At 32.5% G+C, this 19,723-nt stretch overlaps 2 protein-coding genes and 1 long non-coding RNA gene across 8 annotated transcripts in view; 1 reads left to right on the top strand and 2 right to left on the bottom strand.

Moving 5' to 3' along the window:
- Window positions 1–19,723, bottom strand: part of LOC136026414 (inhibitor of Bruton tyrosine kinase-like) — a 160,345-nt gene that overhangs the window by 67,745 nt on the left and 72,877 nt on the right. For all 6 annotated transcript variants that reach the window (XR_010617285.1, XR_010617284.1, XM_065702986.1 and 3 more), the window contains exons 13-15: window positions 17,137–17,453; window positions 11,698–11,876; window positions 2,766–3,309 (exon numbers count right to left, since the gene is read on the bottom strand). Coding sequence is in view for 4 of the 6 variants with exons in the window: in XM_065702986.1 (XP_065559058.1) it covers window positions 2,766–3,309; window positions 11,698–11,876; window positions 17,137–17,453 (1,040 nt within the window). In the remaining 2 variants the exon portion in view is untranslated. The remainder of the gene's footprint in view (window positions 1–2,765; window positions 3,310–11,697; window positions 11,877–17,136; window positions 17,454–19,723) is intronic.
- LOC136026417 (retinol dehydrogenase 11-like) overlaps window positions 1–19,723 on the top strand; it is a 128,201-nt gene that overhangs the window by 7,436 nt on the left and 101,042 nt on the right. The window lies entirely within an intron of this gene.
- On the bottom strand, window positions 6,325–11,691 carry LOC136026420 (uncharacterized). The gene is made up of 2 exons (XR_010617286.1): window positions 7,478–11,691; window positions 6,325–6,426 (listed from the first exon to the last, which is right to left on the bottom strand). It is a non-coding gene; the product is annotated as an uncharacterized LOC136026420 (long non-coding RNA).

The following is a 19,723-nucleotide window of genomic DNA, read 5'->3' on the forward strand; positions in this document are numbered from 1 at the left end:
ACCTGTAACGGTGAGCTACTTATCAAAAAAGTAATCAATATAGGGTGTAAAGGGATGAAACCGGGTAATAGAAAAATATCTCAATAAATAATTCACACACAATAAAACTATATATCATGATTCCCGAAGCAAAATATTCATAATTTTAAGAACAATTACTCACGTTCCAATCAGTAAACAGAAAACTATTTTTGAACACGATCTTATTTGCATTCAATCCCAATCTCGTTCGATGGTATACTTACCGGAGCTGCCGCAGACTTAGCTCAAACTTAAATTGAAGAGGACCAAGTTATGAGAGAAGTAACTAGCTCAAACTTAAATTGAAGAGGACCAAGTTAAGAAAGAAGTAACTTGTGAATTAAGAAAGAAGTAACTAGCTCAAACTTAAATTGAAGAGGAGCAAGTTAAGAAAGAAGTAACTTGTGAGTTAAGAAAGAAATAACTAGCTCAAACTTAAATTGAAGGGGACCAAGTTAAGAAAGAAGTAACTTGTGAGTTAAGAAAGAAGTAACTAGCTCAAACATAAATTGAAGAGGACCAAGTTAAGAAACAAGTAACTTGTGAGTTAAGAAAGAAGTAACTAGCTCAAACTTAAATTGAAGAGGACCAAGTTAAGAAAGAAGTAACTTGTGAGTTAAGAAAGAAGTAACTAGCTCGAACTTAAATTGAAGAGGACCAAGTTAAGAAAGAAGTAACTTGTGAGTTAAGAAAGAAGTAACTAGCTCAAACTTAAATTGAAGAGGACCAAGTTAAGAAACAAGTAACTTGTGAGTTAAGAAAGAAGTAACTAGCTCAAACTTAAATTGAAGAGGGCCGAGTTAAGAAAGCAGTAACTTGTGAAATAAAAGCCCTCAAAGCTAATTTACTGCTTTAAAATCTCTACAACCCCATCTAGATTTAAAATATAATATAAACTTTATATATAAATATATAAAACTAGCTGTTGGGGTGGCGCTTCGCGCCACCCCAACACCTAGTTGGTGGGGGCGCTTCGCGCCCCCCCCCAAGCCCCCCCGCGCGCGTAAGTCGTTACGCGCCATAATAGTTACGCGCCATTGTAGTTGTGTCCCTATGTCCCACCTGTGAATATAGATATATATATATATATATGGTTTTAACTACGTAAAACTTGCGAATATACAACATTCTTTGCTGTCCCATTGTCTTTGCATATAAATAGATTGTCAGGTTATCCCCCTGTTTCCCCCGGTGTCCCCGTTGTAGTTGTGTCCCTGTGTCCCGGTCGTCATTTATATTCCCTGTGTCCCGGGTCCCGGTCATCATTTGTATCCCGGTGTCCCGGTCTGTATATACATTCGTTTTTTAGTTTTGTTTTTCTCCTTTATTTTTTTCCTTTTTTTTTCTTTTTTAGCTTATTTAGATTTTTAGATTTTTTAGTTTTTTTTATTAGTTTTTAGTTTTTATTTCTTTTTAGTTTTTTTGTCCCGGTCGTCATTTATATCCCCCTGTTTCCCCCGGTGTCCCCGTTGTAGTTGTGTCCCTGTGTCCCGGTCGTTATTTATATTCCCTGTGTCCCGGTCGTCATTTGTATCCCGGTGTACCGGTCTGTATATACATTCGTTTTTTAGTTTTGTTTTTCTCCTTTATTTTTTCCTTTTTTTTTCTTTTTTAGTTTATTTAGATTTTTAGATTTTTTAGTTTTTTTATTAGTTTTTAGTTTTTTTTTCTTTTTAGTTTTTTGTAGTTTTTACCTTCTTTTTAGTTTTGTTAATTTTTTTTTTTACTTGTGTCCTGGTCGTCATTTATACTCCCTGTGTCCCGGTGCTTTGTTGATTGCTAATCGAACATTCCTTTTGTCCTGGTCGCTTTCTCTTTGAGTGTCGTCATTTATTTTTTTCTTTTTTAGTTCTTTTAGTTTTTACCTTTTTTAGTTTTTTTTTAGTTTTTAGTTTTTTTAGTTTTTTACCTTTTTTTAGTTTTTTTAGTTTTTTAGCTTTTTTATTTTTTTTATTAGTTTTTAGTTTTTTTGTAGTTTTTGCCTTTTTTTTTAGTTTTTTGTCCTGGTCGCTTTCTCTTTGAGTGTCGTCATTTATTAGTTTTTTCCTTTTTTTTTTTAGTTTTTTATTGGTTTTTACCTTTATTTTAGCTTATTTTTCAGTTTTTTCCTTTTTTTTAGTTTTTTTTTATTTTTTATTTTTTTTAGTTTTTTACCTTTTTTTAGTTTTTTTAGTTTTTTTAGTTTTTTAGCTTTTTTACTTTTTTTATTAGTTTTTAGTTTTTTTTTGTAGTTTTTGCCTTTTTTTAGTTTTTTCAGTTTTTTTTTTAGTTTTTTATTGGTTTTTACCTTTATAGTTTTTTTAGTTTTTTAGCTTTTTTATTTTTTTTATTAGTTTTTAGTTTTTTTTTGTAGTTTTTGCCTTTTTTTAGTTTTTTCAGTTTTGACGTCACCTAATCCAGTTTTTTCAGGTGACGTCACCTGACACATCCATCCACACATCCATCCACACATCCACAGACAGACAACTTATTTTTATATATATAGATAGATATAAGATTTATATCTTTATATAAATATAAAGATTCCAAATTAAAAACACAAACAACGGTAAAATGTCAAAAACGAACGTAACAAATAGGTTTTTTTCATTTTTTATATTATGCAAAAATTTACGAAAAAAATTGATAAAGAAAAATATAAAGCAACAAACAAACTAGTGATAGATCAGTGGGTTAGTAGACTTGGGTACATGTGAAACAACAAGGGAGCGAAGGATAAATAAAAAATAAAAATTATAAATTACCTTGAATCCTCTTTCAGACCAACGACTAGTGATGCAAATGGCTCTACCGGTGATCTGCCAGCAGATTCTAACAATGTGGGAAAAGCACTTGAAGAAAATCCTCCATCCGGCAAAGTAGTTTTTTCTACTAACAAAGCCTCTGGTTTAGTTGATGTGGCTACAACATCAGGCTGAGTTTTTGCTTGTGTTTTGACAGATGAAAGACTAATCGATCCCTGAAGAGACACAACACTAGTTTTAAGATCTGTAGAGATTTTGCTTGGAGTAGGAGAGCCAAGAGTATTCAGTTGCTTCTCCTGTAAGACCTTTTGTTCATCATTGCCAAAAATCGAGTTTTTTCGGTGTCGGGAACTGCTTGTGACTTTAGACCATTTGTACTTATTGTCTTGCTGCGGCGACTCTATAGTCTTTACAGTCGGCTCTGAAATGGTCTTGTTTTCAGGTTCTATGGTTAACATTGGCTCGGGTTCATGTTTATTTCCTGAGCTGGGAGTTCGTCTCCTTGATTTTTGCGTACGTTGTTTTTTGCCTTTTAACGTTTCAACTAAAATTGAAAACAAATAACTTAAATTAATGTGTATTAAAATATACGAATACAATTGGAATTAACGAAAAATGATAGTTTAAAAAACGATCAGATTAGATTGTAATAGCTAAGGAATTATTACACTCAACACCGTTTCTAATAAAAGAATTTGACTTTTTTGTTTTACGTTTAAATTTTACTTTCTGAAGCTTGCAGACGTGACATGTTCATTGTAAGTACCAAGGAGAGTGAAATTGGAATATGATCATTCAAATTGGTTAACTGGAAACAGTTAACCAATTGGTTAACTAACAACCCAGCATATTTTTACAGAAGGAAATTTGGAAATTCAATTTTTGTGGAAAAAGAGCTCCATATGCAGTTATGCAGGTTTTTGTAGCAGCCGACGCCAATTCAAAAAAACGCGGGGGAAAAATCGAGAAAAAAAATGAGCTAAAAAAAATATTACACCAAACAGCTTAAGAATGTGTTGCTATCTTTTGACTGTTTTGTTTTTTAGTAAATCAACAGAGAATTGACGTCTAAATTATTCCAGATGAAAAGCATTCTCAAATTTATTAGTTATGCTTATTTATTTGCGTGATATGGTTCAGCGTGACACCATTGACGAAAAAATTATACTGCCCTATAAACTTCATAATTTTGGAACAACCAAAACAGAAACCTTCGAAAATCCTCCTGGACCTCAGATGGGCCCGGGAGGTAAAAAGGTTTATTTTTATTTTAGCGTCTTTTGTACTTTAAGTATTGCAGCTAGTCATCAAAAATAACGTTGTTCAGACTCGCAAAGAATTTTTTTTTATAAAGGGAGGGCTCTAGAAACCGGTAGAAATTTTTTTCCAAAAAAGTGTCACATATGGACAAATTGTTGCCACAGTTTTAGTCTTCTAAGCAAATTTAACCTGGCCCTCCTTTGTGGACGTGCATCAGCAGACTCAAACAACCAAAATAACAACAACAATAGATCAAACTTAACCATACACAGCCAGTTCTAGAGGTACGAACAAAGAAATATGCAAAATTGAAAAGAGGAAGAAAATAAGAAAAAACTAAGCACTTCCAAATAGCATAACTACCCACAGAAAGTAGAAAAATAATTTTAATGAAAGCCATAACGCAGCAGACAAATGTACGTAGTAATCTTAGCATCACACCGGTCCATAAAAATTTGGCTAAAAGTGTTGCTATTGCATAGGGGGTGTTAAAAATTTCGAGTACGAGCATTAGTCAGCAAGCTGGTGTGGCCATATTGGAGGATAAAAACATAAGACTGAATAGAAACCAAAAATAATCTAGGAATTTCCTTAGCCTTGGGTGGTGGTTTGGCTATAGGAAAAATTCCTATGCACAATACAGCTGTTAATGATACGAAAATATTTGCTGTTGATTCAGACATGTCTTGATGCACTTCATGTGGCAAAGAGGTATAGGCTGTTTTTACCAACTCGATTGTGTATAAAATAAAATAAAAATATACAAGACTAAGGGGTCAATATGCATCCCGTTTGCAATTTGTCAACACTGTTCAACTTTCATGGGTTAAATTTATCAGATTTACCAGAGGAAAAGTTTACGGCATAACTTTTTGAAATTAGAGAAGACGGGAGCTTGGATCAACGGTTTCCTTACCAGTCAGACGAATCTGGTAAAACAAAAAAAACATCTTGGGCGTAATGATTACTCCTGCCAAATCTAGACAGTAAAACTTTATGAAGTACCTGAAGTCGCATTTTTTTTTAAAGTCTTTTAAACTGGTACTAGACTTCTTTCTCTGCTTAAATTTGTTCTTTTACCTTTTTTTTTATCATCGTCGGTCAACTTGACTTCACATTTGCAAAAATACACTGCTGGAACTTCAAACAAGTATCACTATTTACAGGTGTCAACAGTGATAAAGTCCTTGGTTTATTTTGTAGTACGCTATATTCTTCATTTTCTAAACACTTACTATTGACTTACTACTGTTCTCTAAAGCAGCATGGCCATTGACTCTTCAACTACCTTACACAGGCTACACGGCATATGTAAAGAAACCCCAACTATTGTCAACGGGTATTTTCATGAAGCTTCCTACCACACCCATGCAACATATCTTTTGTTTAGATTTTATACTATTTCTAGATATATATATATATATATATATATATATATATATATATATATATATATATATATATATATATATATATATATATATATATATATATACTAGCTGTTGGGGTGGCGCTTCGCGCCACCCCAACACCTAGTTGGTGGGGGCGCTTCGCGCCCCACCCAAGCCCCCCCGCGCGCACAAGCCGTTACGCGCCATAATAGTTACGCGCCATTGTAGTTGTGTCCCTATGTCCCACCTGTGAATATAGATATATATATATATATATATATATATATATATATATATATATATATATATATATATATATATATATATATATATATATATATATATATATGGTTTTAACTACGTAAAACTTGCGAATATACAACATTCTTTGCTGTCCCATTGTCTTTGCATATAAATAGATTGTCAGGTTTACCGACTCTTGAACATGCAACATATAATGGTCCATGGGAAAACAATCTGTATTCAGATCTATACCTCATGATTCTAATGATTGCCCTTGAGCTTTGTTGATGGTGATTGCTAATCGACCATTCCCTGTCCCGGTGTCCCGGTCGTCATTTACATCCCCCTGTTTCCCCCGGTGTCCCCGTTGTAGTTGTGTCCCTGTGTCCCGGTCGTCATTTATATTCCCTGTGTCCCGGTCGTCATTTGTATCCCGGTGTACCGGTCTGTATATACATTCGTTTTTTAGTTTTGTTTTTCTCCTTTATTTTTTTCCTTTTTTTTTCTTTTTTAGTTTATTTAGATTTTTAGATTTTTTAGTTTTTTTATTAGTTTTTAGTTTTTTTTTCTTTTTAGTTTTTTTGTAGTTTTTACCTTCTTTTTAGTTTTGTTAATTTTTTTTTTTTACTTATGTCCTGGTCGTCATTTATACTCCCTGTGTGCCGGTGCTTTGTTGATTGCTAATCGAACATTCCTTTTGTCCTGGTCGCTTTCTCTTTGAGTGTCGTCATTTATTTTTTTTCTTTTTTAGTTCTTTTAGTTTTTACCTTTTTTAGTTTTTTTTAGTTTTTTAGATGAAAATTTTTTTTAGTTTTTTGCTTTTTTTCTTTTTAGTTTTTTATTGGTTTTTACCTTTATGTTAGCTTATTTTTCAGTTTTTTCCTTTTTTTTTAGTTTTTTTTTATTTTTTATTTTTTTTAGTTTTTTACCTTTTTTTAGTTTTTTTAGTTTTTTTAGTTTTTTTGTTTTTTTAGTTTTTTAGCTTTTTTACTTTTTTTATTAGTTTTTAGTTTTTTTGTAGTTTTTGCCTTTTTTTAGTTTTTTTATTTTTCAGTTTTTTCCTTTTTTTTTTAGTTTTTTTTTATTTTTTATTTTTTTTAGTTTTTTACCTTTTTTTAGTTTTTTTAGTTTTTTTAGTTTTTTTAGTTTTTTTAGTTTTTTAGCTTTTTTACTTTTTTTATTAGTTTTTAGTTTTTTTGTAGTTTTTGCCTTTTTTTAGTTTTTTCAGTTTTTTTTTTAGTTTTTTATTGGTTTTTACCTTTATTTTAGCTTATTTTTCAGTTTTTTCCTTTTTTTTAGTTTTTTTTAGTTTTTAGTTTTTTTAGTTTTTTACCTTTTTTTAGTTTTTTTAGTTTTTTTAGTTTTTAGCTTTTTTATTTTTTTTATTAGTTTTTAGTTTTTTTTGTAGTTTTTGCCTTTTTTTTAGTTTTTTTAGTTTTTTAGCTTTTTTATTAGTTTTTAGTTTTTTTGTAGTTTTTGCCTTTTTTTAGTTTTTTTAGTTTTTTAGCTTTTTTATTTTTTTTATTAGTTTTTAGTTTTTTTTGTAGTTTTTGCCTTTTTTTAGTTTTTTCAGTTTTGACGTCACCTGATCAAGTTTTTTCAGGTGACGTCACCTGATCCACGATCCACAGATCCACAGACAACTTATTTTTATATATATAGATAGTTTTTTTTTTTTACTTATGTCCTAGTCGTCATTTATACTCCCTGTGTCCCGGTGCTTTGTTGATTGCTAATCGAACATTCCTTTTGTCCTGGTCGCTTTCTCTTTGAGTTTCGTCATTTATTTTTTTCTTTTTTAGTTCTTTTAGTTTTTACCTTTTTTAGTTTTTTTTAGTTTTTTAGATAAAAATTTTTTTTAGTTTTTTCCTTTTTTTCTTTTTAGTTTTTTATTGGTTTTTACCTTTATTTTAGCTTATTTTTCAGTTTTTTCCTTTTTTTTAGTTTTTTTTTTATTTTTTATTTTTTTTAGTTTTTTACCTTTTTTTAGTTTTTTTAGTTTTTTTAGTTTTTTAGCTTTTTTACTTTTTTTATTAGTTTTTAGTTTTTTTTTGTAGTTTTTGCCTTTTTTTTAGTTTTTTCAGTTTTTTTTTTAGTTTTTTATTGGTTTTTACCTTTATTTTAGCTTATTTTTCAGTTTTTTCCTTTTTTTTTAGTTTTTTTTAGTTTTTAGTCTTTTTAGTTTTTTACCTTTTTTTAGTTTTTTTAGTTTTTTTAGTTTTTTAGCTTTTTTATTTTTTTTTATTAGTTTTTAGTTTTTTTGTAGTTTTTGCCTTTTTTTAGTTTTTTTAGTTTTTTAGCTTTTTTATTAGTTTTTAGTTTTTTTTGTAGTTTTTGCCTTTTTTTAGTTTTTTTAGTTTTTTAGCTTTTTTATTTTTTTTATTAGTTTTTAGTTTTTTTTGTAGTTTTTGCCTTTTTTTAGTTTTTTCAGTTTTGACGTCACCTGATCCAGTTTTTTCAGGTGACGTCACCTGATCCATCCACAGACAGACAGACAACTTATTTTTATATATATAGATAGATATATATATATATATATATATATATCATCTCTGTTTACGCTTAAAGCAGAGAAATTTCCATCAGAAATTCCTATCTCTAGTCGGAAATAGGAGAAAATCTGGGAAGTTTAGAACCGAAGAGAGGTCCCTACTAATACACAATTTAGGAAAAAATAAATAAAGTTGACTTAATTCATGTCCATCAATGGAGCTGAAGTCGGAAACTTTTAAGGAGGTTTGATTTGAAAGAATTGATTGAATATTATGTTAAGAGAAGAGAGTTTTCCAGTTAGAATATGTAGGCAGGTTTTCTAATTGAGACAGGGCACATAGCAATCATTTCCTTCAGGTGATTCATGTATCTTATATTCTAATGAACAAGAGCCCTTCACGGACTCTTTGTATTTTTGATGCCCCTAACAAAGATTGACATTTTTGTGCTACCAGATCTATGGGATCAAGCCATAACATCACGCCATATTTCACTTTACACTGTCCTTTTATAGAAACAAGACGGCGTAATTTGTTGTGTGCATTTTTTTAGGTGCATTGTTGGATTAACAGTGGACAATTACTGCTTTTATTGTCAGTAGGCATCTTTCTTTCAACTAAATATCAAACCTTTAAACTAGTTTAGGCGAAGATAAATCTCAAACTAGAAGAGAATTCTCGAATAATCTTCAAAATACCGTTTCTCAAAGAGGATTTTTTGTGTTCGCTGCTGAAAAATGGAATAATTCGTCCAATATTTTTTCTTTAAAATGTGCGAAGAGAAGATATTATAGCAGTCATTTCCTTACTGACCAAACGTTCATTCCTCTTTATTTTATTTTTTTCACTTCAAAATAAATTTAAGTATAGTTTTGGTACTTATATTGAAAAATAAGTAGAACAAATAAGGCTAGAAACGCGAAAAATTTTAATTATAACTTTGGAGCTATGAGAAAGGGCACAGAATACAAAAATCAGCCAAGAAAAAAAGTTCACCTAGTTCACTAGGATAAAAAGAACAAAAAACGGAAAACTCGACTTCATATCATATGGCGTTATGATTTCATGGCGCAAAAGCCGAACGTCGTAACTGCTAATGTCGAAACTTCAAAACTAATGGACTAAATATTGTGGATTATTGAACATTTCATGTAATTAGTACCATGAGAAACATGGAGTCATCATTTTTTTTTTGCAAATAAAGCGAGGTGATACATAAAGGATACATAACGTGAACCATTCACAAGGGCAAAAAAGCCAAACCTGATACCCGAGCGGAACAAGGGCCACCAAAAAGCCCACGAACCACTCTTGTATATAGTATGCCTATATGCACCCAAACAATTTAAGCTACAAGTTTGACACTTCCTGCAAATATGAGATATACATTTATTAAGAAAAGAAAAAAAAACTATTCGCCATTCACCTGCCAAGAAAGGCAATAAGCTTGGAAGGGCAAGCGAGGTTATCACCCTCAGCTAATCAAAACCATGTTCATATCACACTAACCAATACAAAAGAGACTCAACTGATGAAGGAAGAAAGGAAAAAAAAGAGAAAGAGGAAAAGACAAGAAGAAGACAGAAAAAAAAATAACAGAAAAAAATTAACAGCAAATAAATGAGGGAAATGCCTTGAATAGAATGACAACCTGGGACGGGCCTCACATCAAAATCACTCACGAGATAAAAAAAAAACTTCTCTACCCGTGACTTGAAAGACGGAAGACTAAGCACATTTTTCACACCCTCGGGCAAAATATTCCAAGCATGGGGACCATAATGGCGAATCACAAAAGATGCCCGAGTAGTACTCCTAAACTCATGAGTTAAGTTATAAACTTTTCTTGTATTATGACCATGACGGTCTCTATTAAAAGTATAAAAGATTTTCAAAAGCAGGGGTGAGCAGGCGATTCAAATATTTATACCAGAAAATCGCAACTTGGTAATCTCGAATTTGGGATACGTCCATTAACTTATTCTTTTTAAAATGCTCATGAGCAGGAACCTCATCAGAATCATAAAATTTCGATAATAATTTTACAGCTCTATTCTGAAGTTTTTGTACTCTTTTGAAACATGTTACAAAATTACTTGCCCATATAGAGCATCCGTAGCTAATATAGGGACAAAATATAGAAAAATGAATCATTTTTAGAATCTTTTTTGGGACTAGATTTTTAATTCTTCGTATCACCCCAAGACCTCTGCTTAATTTTTCAGCTATAGTATTTGAATGGTTTTTCCACGACAGGTTTTCATCAATTAAAAACCCCAAATATTTCGTTGTTGCTACTCTTTTTATCACATTTCCTCGAACCATGATTTCATCATTGCCAACACTTGAAGAAAGTCTAGAGAACATCATCAAAAACGTTTTAGAAAAGTTTAGGGTTAATAAATTTTCTTGAGAAAAAGTTAGAAATTCGGAGACAGCATTATGAATTTTGAAGCAAACAATCTTTAATATTTGCTTTTTTGAATTTAGCTGAGATTTTTGCTGAGATTTTTGGGATGGATCAAACAGAATTTTATCATTCAGCTTATAATTGTTAGCAATGAAGGGTATTTGGTATCTAATCGAAAACCTTGACCTTCCAGAACTTACAAAAGGAATTCGATACATCCTAGACCTCCGACAATCCGAACGAGGAAGTAAAATTAACAAAGATTTGTCATAGATATAAATTTAGAATTTTAGACTTGAAAATGCCATATGGAAGTATTTAATATTCGTATATCATGTAAATCCATCCAATTGAAGAAGAGGAATAATGTTTTAGTTTCGGAAACATTTTCAAGTTTTGAAGGTCGATGTAAGAAATTTCCAAGTATTCTTATTGCCTTATTTTGTAGTACCTGTAAGGGTTTTATATGCTTCCAAAATGTATTAAGATATACAACTGAGCAGTAATTCAAATAAGAAGTATTTAGAGAGTAGTAAATTATTTTTAAAATGGTAAAAGGAAAAATATTCTTCACACGGTAAATCGACCCAATATTTTGAGCAAGTTTTAATCTTAAATACTCAATATGATTATGAAATGACAAAAGGGGATCAAGAAAAACTCCTAAATAACGATATGATTGTACCATACAAATTTTTTAATCACCAACCTGTAGCTCCTCACAAGAAATCTCCCGAGTGGAACGTTTTGACCGACCAAAAACCATAAAATTAGTTTTGTTAAAATTCGGTACTAGATTATTAGAAACAAACCATTGATTAACTGAGGTAACACTTATAGTCAGATTTTCGATCAATGTCGATGAAACCCTAGCTTTAACTGTTATAACTGTATCATATGCAATTATCCATTACCACCTCAGCTGCCATCCAAGAGCAAAACTTTTTGAAATGAGCATTTAAAGGAAAGTAATCCATCCTACTTTCTTGAGTTACTAATTTTCAATAATTTAAGAAGCATTTCAATGTTTCTAAAGTTTTACATTTGAAATAAAGGTGAGCAGTTTCATGAAAACCAAAGAAGGGAAAAAAAAGAAAACTGAGATTTTATCTTTTACGCTCTATAAGACACCATACCTATAACAGCATCATCTTCAATATCGTCATGTGCTTCTGTACCAAACATCTTTTCAAGCATTTCTTCTGTTGGTGCACCGGCTTTTGGCGTGATATATCTGTACCCAACTTTAGGAAATGTCTCTCGGTAGAATTCAGACAGCTCCTCCATTAAATCTTGAGAAATATAATCCAGTGCGCTAAAATGTAGCTATATTAAAAATAGAAATAAAAAATGGAAACCAAATGTAGTACCGTAACACGAGGCTGGCTTCGCTCAAAGAATCACTGGATTAAGTTAAAACCAAAAACACATACAAACCAACTTCAGTTATGTCTTCATTTTATTTTTTGTTCATAATTCTCAAACAAATTTTCATTTTTCAAAAATTTTATACCGTTTTTTTTTTCAACAAGAGGGTAACAATTAAAGCATCCAGAAACAGCTGAATTAATTTATGATAACAATTGGTTTAGGGTCTTTCTACATGTTAAATTAAAAGTAATTTAAAAAAAAGGTATTCAAAGAGATGTAAGGACACTTAATAAAAAGCAATGTGGTTCCGCGCATAATATATTTGCTTTTTTGGCCACTTCGTATAGGAAGGATGGTCGAAGGAACTTGGAATAAGGGAAAAAAGCAAAGTAGGTGCTCAAAGTATCCGTATCTTCGAAATCTTCAAGAATTAACTGCAAGAGCCTGTAAGAGCCAATATTCTCTGGTTTGCAGTACTGATAAAATAAATAAGAAGAAAATGAAAACTTCAAATATTAAAATAATTCATTTTTGAAATCCTTCGACTTTCGTTTAACAGATGCATCAAACTACATTTATACTTAATAACAAAGCTATCCTGATAACAATTCGTTTAATCACGAACAGAAATTAAATAAACAATCACAGCAAAAAAAAACAGGTACTTGTATAAATGAATAAATAAATCTTAAAACGAGTGTAGCTTAAATTGAGTATGCAAATCATGCTCAGATTGAACAAAAATATTGTGCTATTGAAGTATAAATGAGACCCGAAACGAACAGGAATTAAATAAACAATCATAGGAAACAAACATACAAAAGGTACTAATATAAATGAATCAATAAATCTTAAAACGAGTGAAACTTAAACTGAATATGCAAATCAAGCTTGAAACTAACAAAAATGACTACAAACAAGAGTTTGGGGTTTGCCTCCTTCTCTCACTGTAAAATTTTAAAACCTACTGCATCCATTGACGCTTTACTAAAAACGAATTATATTACAAATATTTTCTTTTGTAATTATTCTAACATTGAAAGTAAACATAAAAATTAAAGTAAAATTAAATTTTGAACTGATAAGCTTTAAGCAATTAATATCATAAAATATCAAATATTCAATTAAATTTTATTAGTTCTATCCACGAGTGTTCAAGACAAATAGAGTTCCACTAGAAACAAGAGCTTGGATACTGCCCCCTTCCTTAACTGTAAAAGTCTAAAGCCTACTGCGTAATTGGCGCTTCTCTGAAAACAAATTATATTACAATTATTTTCTATTCCCGTTATTGCAGCATTGAAAATGAAAATAAAAACTACAGTGAAATAAAATCTGGAACTGATAATGGTTCAATAATTAATGTCATTATGCATCAAATATTCAGTTAATTTTATTTATACTTTCCAAGACTGTTCAAGATATATATACTTTTCAGTAAAGCGCCAAAGACGCAGTAGGTTTTAGATATTGACAATGAGAGAAGGAGGCAAACCCCAAACTCTTGTTTTTAGTGATCTTTGTTTGTTTCAAGCTTGATTTGCATATTGAATTCAAGTTTCGCTGAATTTTTAAGACTTATTTATTCATTTATATTAGTACCTATTGTCTGTTTGTTTATTATGATTGTTTATTTAATTCCTGTTCATTTTGGGTTTCATTTATACTTCAATAGCAAAATTGTTCGTTTAAGCTTAATTGCATATTCAACTTAAGTTTCACTCGTTTTAAGATTTATTTATTCATTAATATTGGTACCTGTTTTTTTTTGCTGTGATAGTTTATTTAATTTCCGTTCTTTTTGGGTTTCATTAGTTTTTCAATAGTAATTCATGGTCGTTTTGAGTTTGAGCTATTGTAGTTTTCTAGTTCTTCTCATCATAAGTTTAATGTGACATTTACTTTTCGAAATTCTTCTTCGGAAATTTTTTTATTTATTAGCATCTGTTTTTTTGTGGCTATGATCGTTTGTTTGATTGTTTATTTGGGTTGTGAGTTTGAATTATTGTAGGTTTATATTTCTTCTCATCTTAAGTTTAATATGGCCTTCACTTTCCTTTCAAAAATATCCTTTTCGGCAAGTTTTTTTTTTGTTTTAATTAATTTCACACAATTAACATACATGTGACTTTTAATTTAGCTGTACAATTAAAAAAAGACACTTTTTATATCAATACTTTGCTTTTGATTTAAGCCCATTCATTTACACAGTTTTTTTTTTTTTATTTGTAGGAATATTGGTGAAGTCTTTTAAGCTTTCTGCTTAGAAACTAAAACACTGAATTGCATTCTAAATTTCGATAAAAAACATAAATAACCTATAGAAATTTTTGATCAGTCAGAGCTATCATTTCTTAAATATTATTTATCTTATTAAACATTTTGGGGTTGTTGGAGAGAGATTGCTAATTATACCGATTCAGAATATGCATTATCTCTGGTCTTCTATGGGGTTGGAGCCATTGTAACATTCACTGCATGAATACTCTTGAATACAGAAATAAGTTAACCCTCATCTTAAAGTCATCTTAAGTAACTTTTTTGAGTAACACAAGATCTGTAATTATTTTATTACAAGGTATGAATTAAATTCGTACCCCTATCTTCAGTAAAGACTAGTTTCACACTGTCATATTTAAGATATAATTACTGTAGAGATTTAAATCAAAAAATATTTGGCGTTGGGAGGAAGGGGGTGAAGTGGGAGCAGTGGAATCTCTTTGATCTCCGTATTATACAGTACAATCTTGAGAAGAAACAATCCTAATGATATCCATAAGCTGTCAAAGAACTGTTTTTAACAAAGGTGTGAGTTAGCAAGGCTACTGAGCCAACGGACGAGGCAGTATAAGGTGGTGGCGAGGCTTTCAGCTTCAAAATAGTTGATTGAAAAGCCTGCGAATGATCATATAACACTGGTAACCAATATGGTAGCTTGCCGAGGAAGTGACCAAAAAAAGGTGTGGAGAGTAGTTGGTGGACAGCTATCTACATCCAAAGATGCTCTCGCCAAGAAATGCTAGACAGCTGACGTTTACAGTTCAGGAAGTAGCAGACTTCAAAATTCAATAGCTTGGGGAATCACCAACCTCTGAAGCTTTGGAACCTACTAGCACCAAGACCGAAAAAATCAGAGGTCTAAAATTTATTAGGAAAAGTCCGTAATATTGACTATAACTTTGTGCCTACTGACTTTCAAGCGGATTTGGGTAGAGATGTATGACAGCTAGGCGGTTTCAGAAGTAGCTTATGCCTTTAAAATTCGCCCACTCCGTCCCTTTGCTCTAAAGTCATTGTACCATAACTTTCAAGTGAATCGTAACATGCGTGTTTTTTTTTTAATAAAGAAATAAAAACGTGTTCTGTTTCAAAATTTAGAAGGACGAGGGAAATTATTATTTGATTGTTTCTATGAAAATACCTAAAAAGGTATTTCCTATGATCTAGACAAGTGAGGGGCAAAAAATTTTGGGGCACAATTCCACCCCCGCCCCCAAATTACGGCACCCAATTTAGATCCCTTGTATAAGGGTCAGAAAAGGGACATATACCTATGTAAATCCTGCTCATGCCCCATTGAAGAAAGGTAATTCCTCGTAGGCTTCAAGAAGATTCCAGAACCCAACACGTAAGAATTTTGCTCGTTTTGCATCGAGTCAGTTTTTGGTTTGAACTTTCCTCAAAATGGGCACTATTACATAATTAGGATTTGAACAAGATGGAAAATGTCCATCTTTCAGCTTAAAATTTACCAGGGAAGGCGGAACTGGAGGGGCCATAGGTGCAGCTATTCAATCATACTGTATTAAATTTGTTGCATGATCCCGGCTCCAACAAGGCGCATCATTTATACTTTTATTTTTAATTAAAATACATCTGTCAAGAATTGGCAAACTGAAAACTTTGGCAACCTTACCCTTAGACGTGCGAGACCGACGTATTCTTTGAAAGCGGATCTTTTGGACCTTCAGATCAATCTCAGTGAACCACAGTCTCAGATTTTTTACTAGATGCCACAGGGGGACAGAGGCGCCATTTGGGGGGTTAGGGGTGGGCAAATATCCACCCCAGATTTTCCAGGGGGGCCCAAGCTTCCACCACAAAGGGCCCTTTGCCGGCCATAATAATTGATTATGTCCAACATAATCCATTATGTCCAATTGATTTGATTTTACTGCAACCCTATTAATCAAAGAGCGTAATTACTTGACGAACCTTGGGGTAATTACGCTATTTGATATTAATCATTGTAAACTTTGAAAGTAAATTAGATACATAATAAAATTCTCGAGTTCTTTCAAATGCCCATTTCCTAGATGATTACGCGACACGAAGTGATTCAGAGGGGGCCCAAGATGGAGTTCATGCCCACCCCAAGATTTGGTCCAAATGGCGCCTCTGCAGGGGGAGGGTGGTTAGCAGGGGGAGGCACCAAGGTGGAGGATGGCTGCCCTCCAACCACTTCCAGTCCCTACTAGGGGAACTGGAAGTTCAAACTTTGATTCAAATCAGTCTCCTCCCAGGTTTCTACAACCACACCTCTCATAGTTGGGGACACTTTGTGAAACACATTCAATCCTACTGTGATAACATTTGATTTAGCTGAATCCTACTGTGGCTCTGATAACATTTGATTTAGCTTATTCTTTGCTGGATGTTTTCTGGACGTTTATGCAAAGATCTTACATGAGTTCATTATTTCACTCGTTTCAAAAGAATCGTTTTTTTTGCATTTTATTAGATAGATCCCATGAAAAAAAAAGGAAAAAGATGAGACGTATTGCTTAAAATTCTTTCAACCTATTCAGCCATAGATAAAATCCGCATATGCTATCAAAAAAAATTTTTTTGCGCTAAACCTAATTTAGTTCTTATAACATTATTTGTAATACAATAAAAACATTAATTAAACTATTTTCGGGGATTTTTTTATTCCTCCTTGTATTCCTATGCCTTTGGCATCAAATTTAGCATTTTTTTTTTTTATCTTTTATTAATATTTCGGAAAAAAATAAGCTGGTTATCTAGTTCTAGATACAATAAACGTTACTTAGGGTCAATCTATGCTAAAAATAAAACAAGTTAACAGCATTTTTCGTTTCATGTGTTGAGGGCCCAGTTTGTTTTTAAATATAATTAGATGCTCGTAGAAGGTCAAATTGGGCACACTTGCAAAAGAGGAAGAAAAAAGATAAAGGACGAACCGACTTTCGAAGAGAGCATTTAAATTCAAGCAAATGTACTCCATACAGGCACTCTTCAGCTGGGACGCATTATACATCTCTGAAAATTGAAGAACTTCAGTAACGTTTTTCAATGTAATTAGACCAGTAACAACTTGTTCACAAATTTCTCGAAGTCGATTCATTAAAAGTTGATCTGCTGCAACAATGACATTGCAAATAAACTCAACATCCTCTGATCTGGCCACAATTTTTGATTCGTCTTCATAAAGGTAGTCAATGATCACTTCAAGTAGGTCAATTGGTAGAGGCAGATTGACACGAAAATAAGAAGATGTCTGAAAAACAATTACAAGAAATTTATAAATTGGTCACTCTCAGCCACGGACATACATGGGTAAAGCGGGCTCCCCAAAATCAGATGATCTTTCCTCATTATGTTAATTTAACTCCCCCTACTTTGACAAACTAGCCCCCCCCCCGAACTTATTTCTCGTGTGGTTAAGTCACTATATCGACTAGTAAAAAAAAAAGAAAAACAGAAAAGACAACCAGATAGGGAATTTTCCACCCGATAGGACTTGCAGGGAATTATTTCAGAGGGACATAGAAATTAAGGGCCTTTGGAAAAAAAAAATGACGAAACTGTTAAATAATTTTAAAAAATACAGGAAAACATGGGCTAAACCGTAAAAATTGAATCACGAAGAAGGAAAAGGGCCCAAGTCCCTCTTCCCTGTATATGTGTCTGATGCAACAGGATGTTAAAAAAGATGAACCGTTAAAATAGTTCCAACAAATTCAAAAGATGGTTATTAATAAGTAGATTCAGGAACCCCTTAATATGTTGGTTGAAAACAAATCATGCCATCACTTATTCATTATCCTTACAACAACTGAAAAAATAGATAGATAGCAAGAGACAATGAGGGCTATCACTAGTTGTCACAATGCACAAGCGGAAGCAGACTTAACCTCAAAATAGCCTGGGATGACTCCAAGGCTTGCAAAATGTACACACTATAAGTTGCATGTATTTCGTTTGGCCTGTTGGAGTTAGAATATTGAAGTTTTTTTTTGTATATAAGCAATATAAAAGTATTTAGACTGGTTCTTTGATATCGACTAAGAAGAAGTATTTTGTGAGGAAAATCCAGGATTGTACAGGGAATTTAAATAATGTCTGGACTGGCGTTAATGAGTGTCTTTCTTGTAGAAAACTTAAGATATCTCCTTCACTACACTACTGAAGCCCTGACAGAAACCACACTGAAAAGAAGTATGACACCAATTCGTTTAACATGTATTTCACAGCCCTGTCTTAAGTGAAAAGGCGATGAGAGGCATTTCCCTAACAGATAAGTCCTTCTTATCTGTTAGGCAAACAGATATTTCCCCCCCCTTGATTTAGAAACGAAGCTGTGAATAGTGTCTAGTCCACCTAAAAGTCCGTCTACAAATCTTGCAATTTAAATGCAGCCCTCCTCAAAAGAATTTTTCTTTGGTTTCAGATCTCATAGTGCACCTAATTAATCTATCTGTTACATCGGACATTTTTATCACAATTTTTCAAAACTCCCAAAAAAGGTGATTGATAGAAAATGTCTTCTTTGCAGCCCCAATCTCATCAGCCCCAAATCATCAGTATTGTTTAGGGCGTTCTCTCTCAACCTTACAAGCTCTCATTGATGCCGTTGAGTTTATGTGTATCAATGTAGAAAATAAGTGTGTATGTGTCCAAAGTACATCCTTAGATTTTCTCTGAAGCTTTTGAAATAGTTTGTCATAGAACTCTTCTTAAAAATCTTTGGTCAATTGTCCCTCGTAATTGTTTATGGTCTTACTTCCTTTGAAAACCTCAGTATGTCTCAGTTAGACATTTTCTTCCATACCCTTTCCAATATATAAAAGGTGTACCACAAGGACCTGTACTTGGTACCCTCTTACTTTTATTTGTACTGATGACCTCCTTGATGAGACTACCCCCAATGTGCATCCAGTCACCTCCGTCGGTGACAGTAACTTCTTCATCATTGGAGATTACAGGTCCTCAGTCACCTCTAAACGACAACAATTACTCGAACAGACTTAATTCTTGTTGCTATAACAATGGCATAATACCACGTAAACAGCTGAAGAAGTGCAATGGTGCATTTTAAACAACCATAAAACACGTCTAAGCCTATTCCTGTTGTCCATTTATTATCTAGAAGGAAGACCTTACCCCAGTCCATAAAGGTCGAGTTCGTGGTAGTACATCTTGATTACTTCTTATTATTCAAATTCTATATAGCCCAGAATATGGAATTTGAATCCTTACCCTTCGTAGATAGTATATTAAACCACAAGCATTCTTACCTTTCACCTGAAGTATTGCTTCCCCAGTGCCCTTTGTGTTTCCGTATTCGTTTAATTGTCGTTCGGTATGCAAAAACATCCACAAATCTCTCTTGTGCTCGCTTCAATATTTCCAGGATAGAGCAGTTAAAGTAAGATTTTGTCTTCCCTTGTTTTAACCTTCTACTGACCTCTACATAGATGCTGGCTACCATCCCTTCGGCATATTATTGGTAAATAAAGTCTAAGTTTTGTCACTCTGCACACCAAA

This window comes from Artemia franciscana, chromosome 4 (genome assembly GCF_032884065.1).
Source record: "Artemia franciscana chromosome 4, ASM3288406v1, whole genome shotgun sequence".
Classification (NCBI taxonomy): Eukaryota; Metazoa; Arthropoda; class Branchiopoda; order Anostraca; family Artemiidae; genus Artemia; species Artemia franciscana.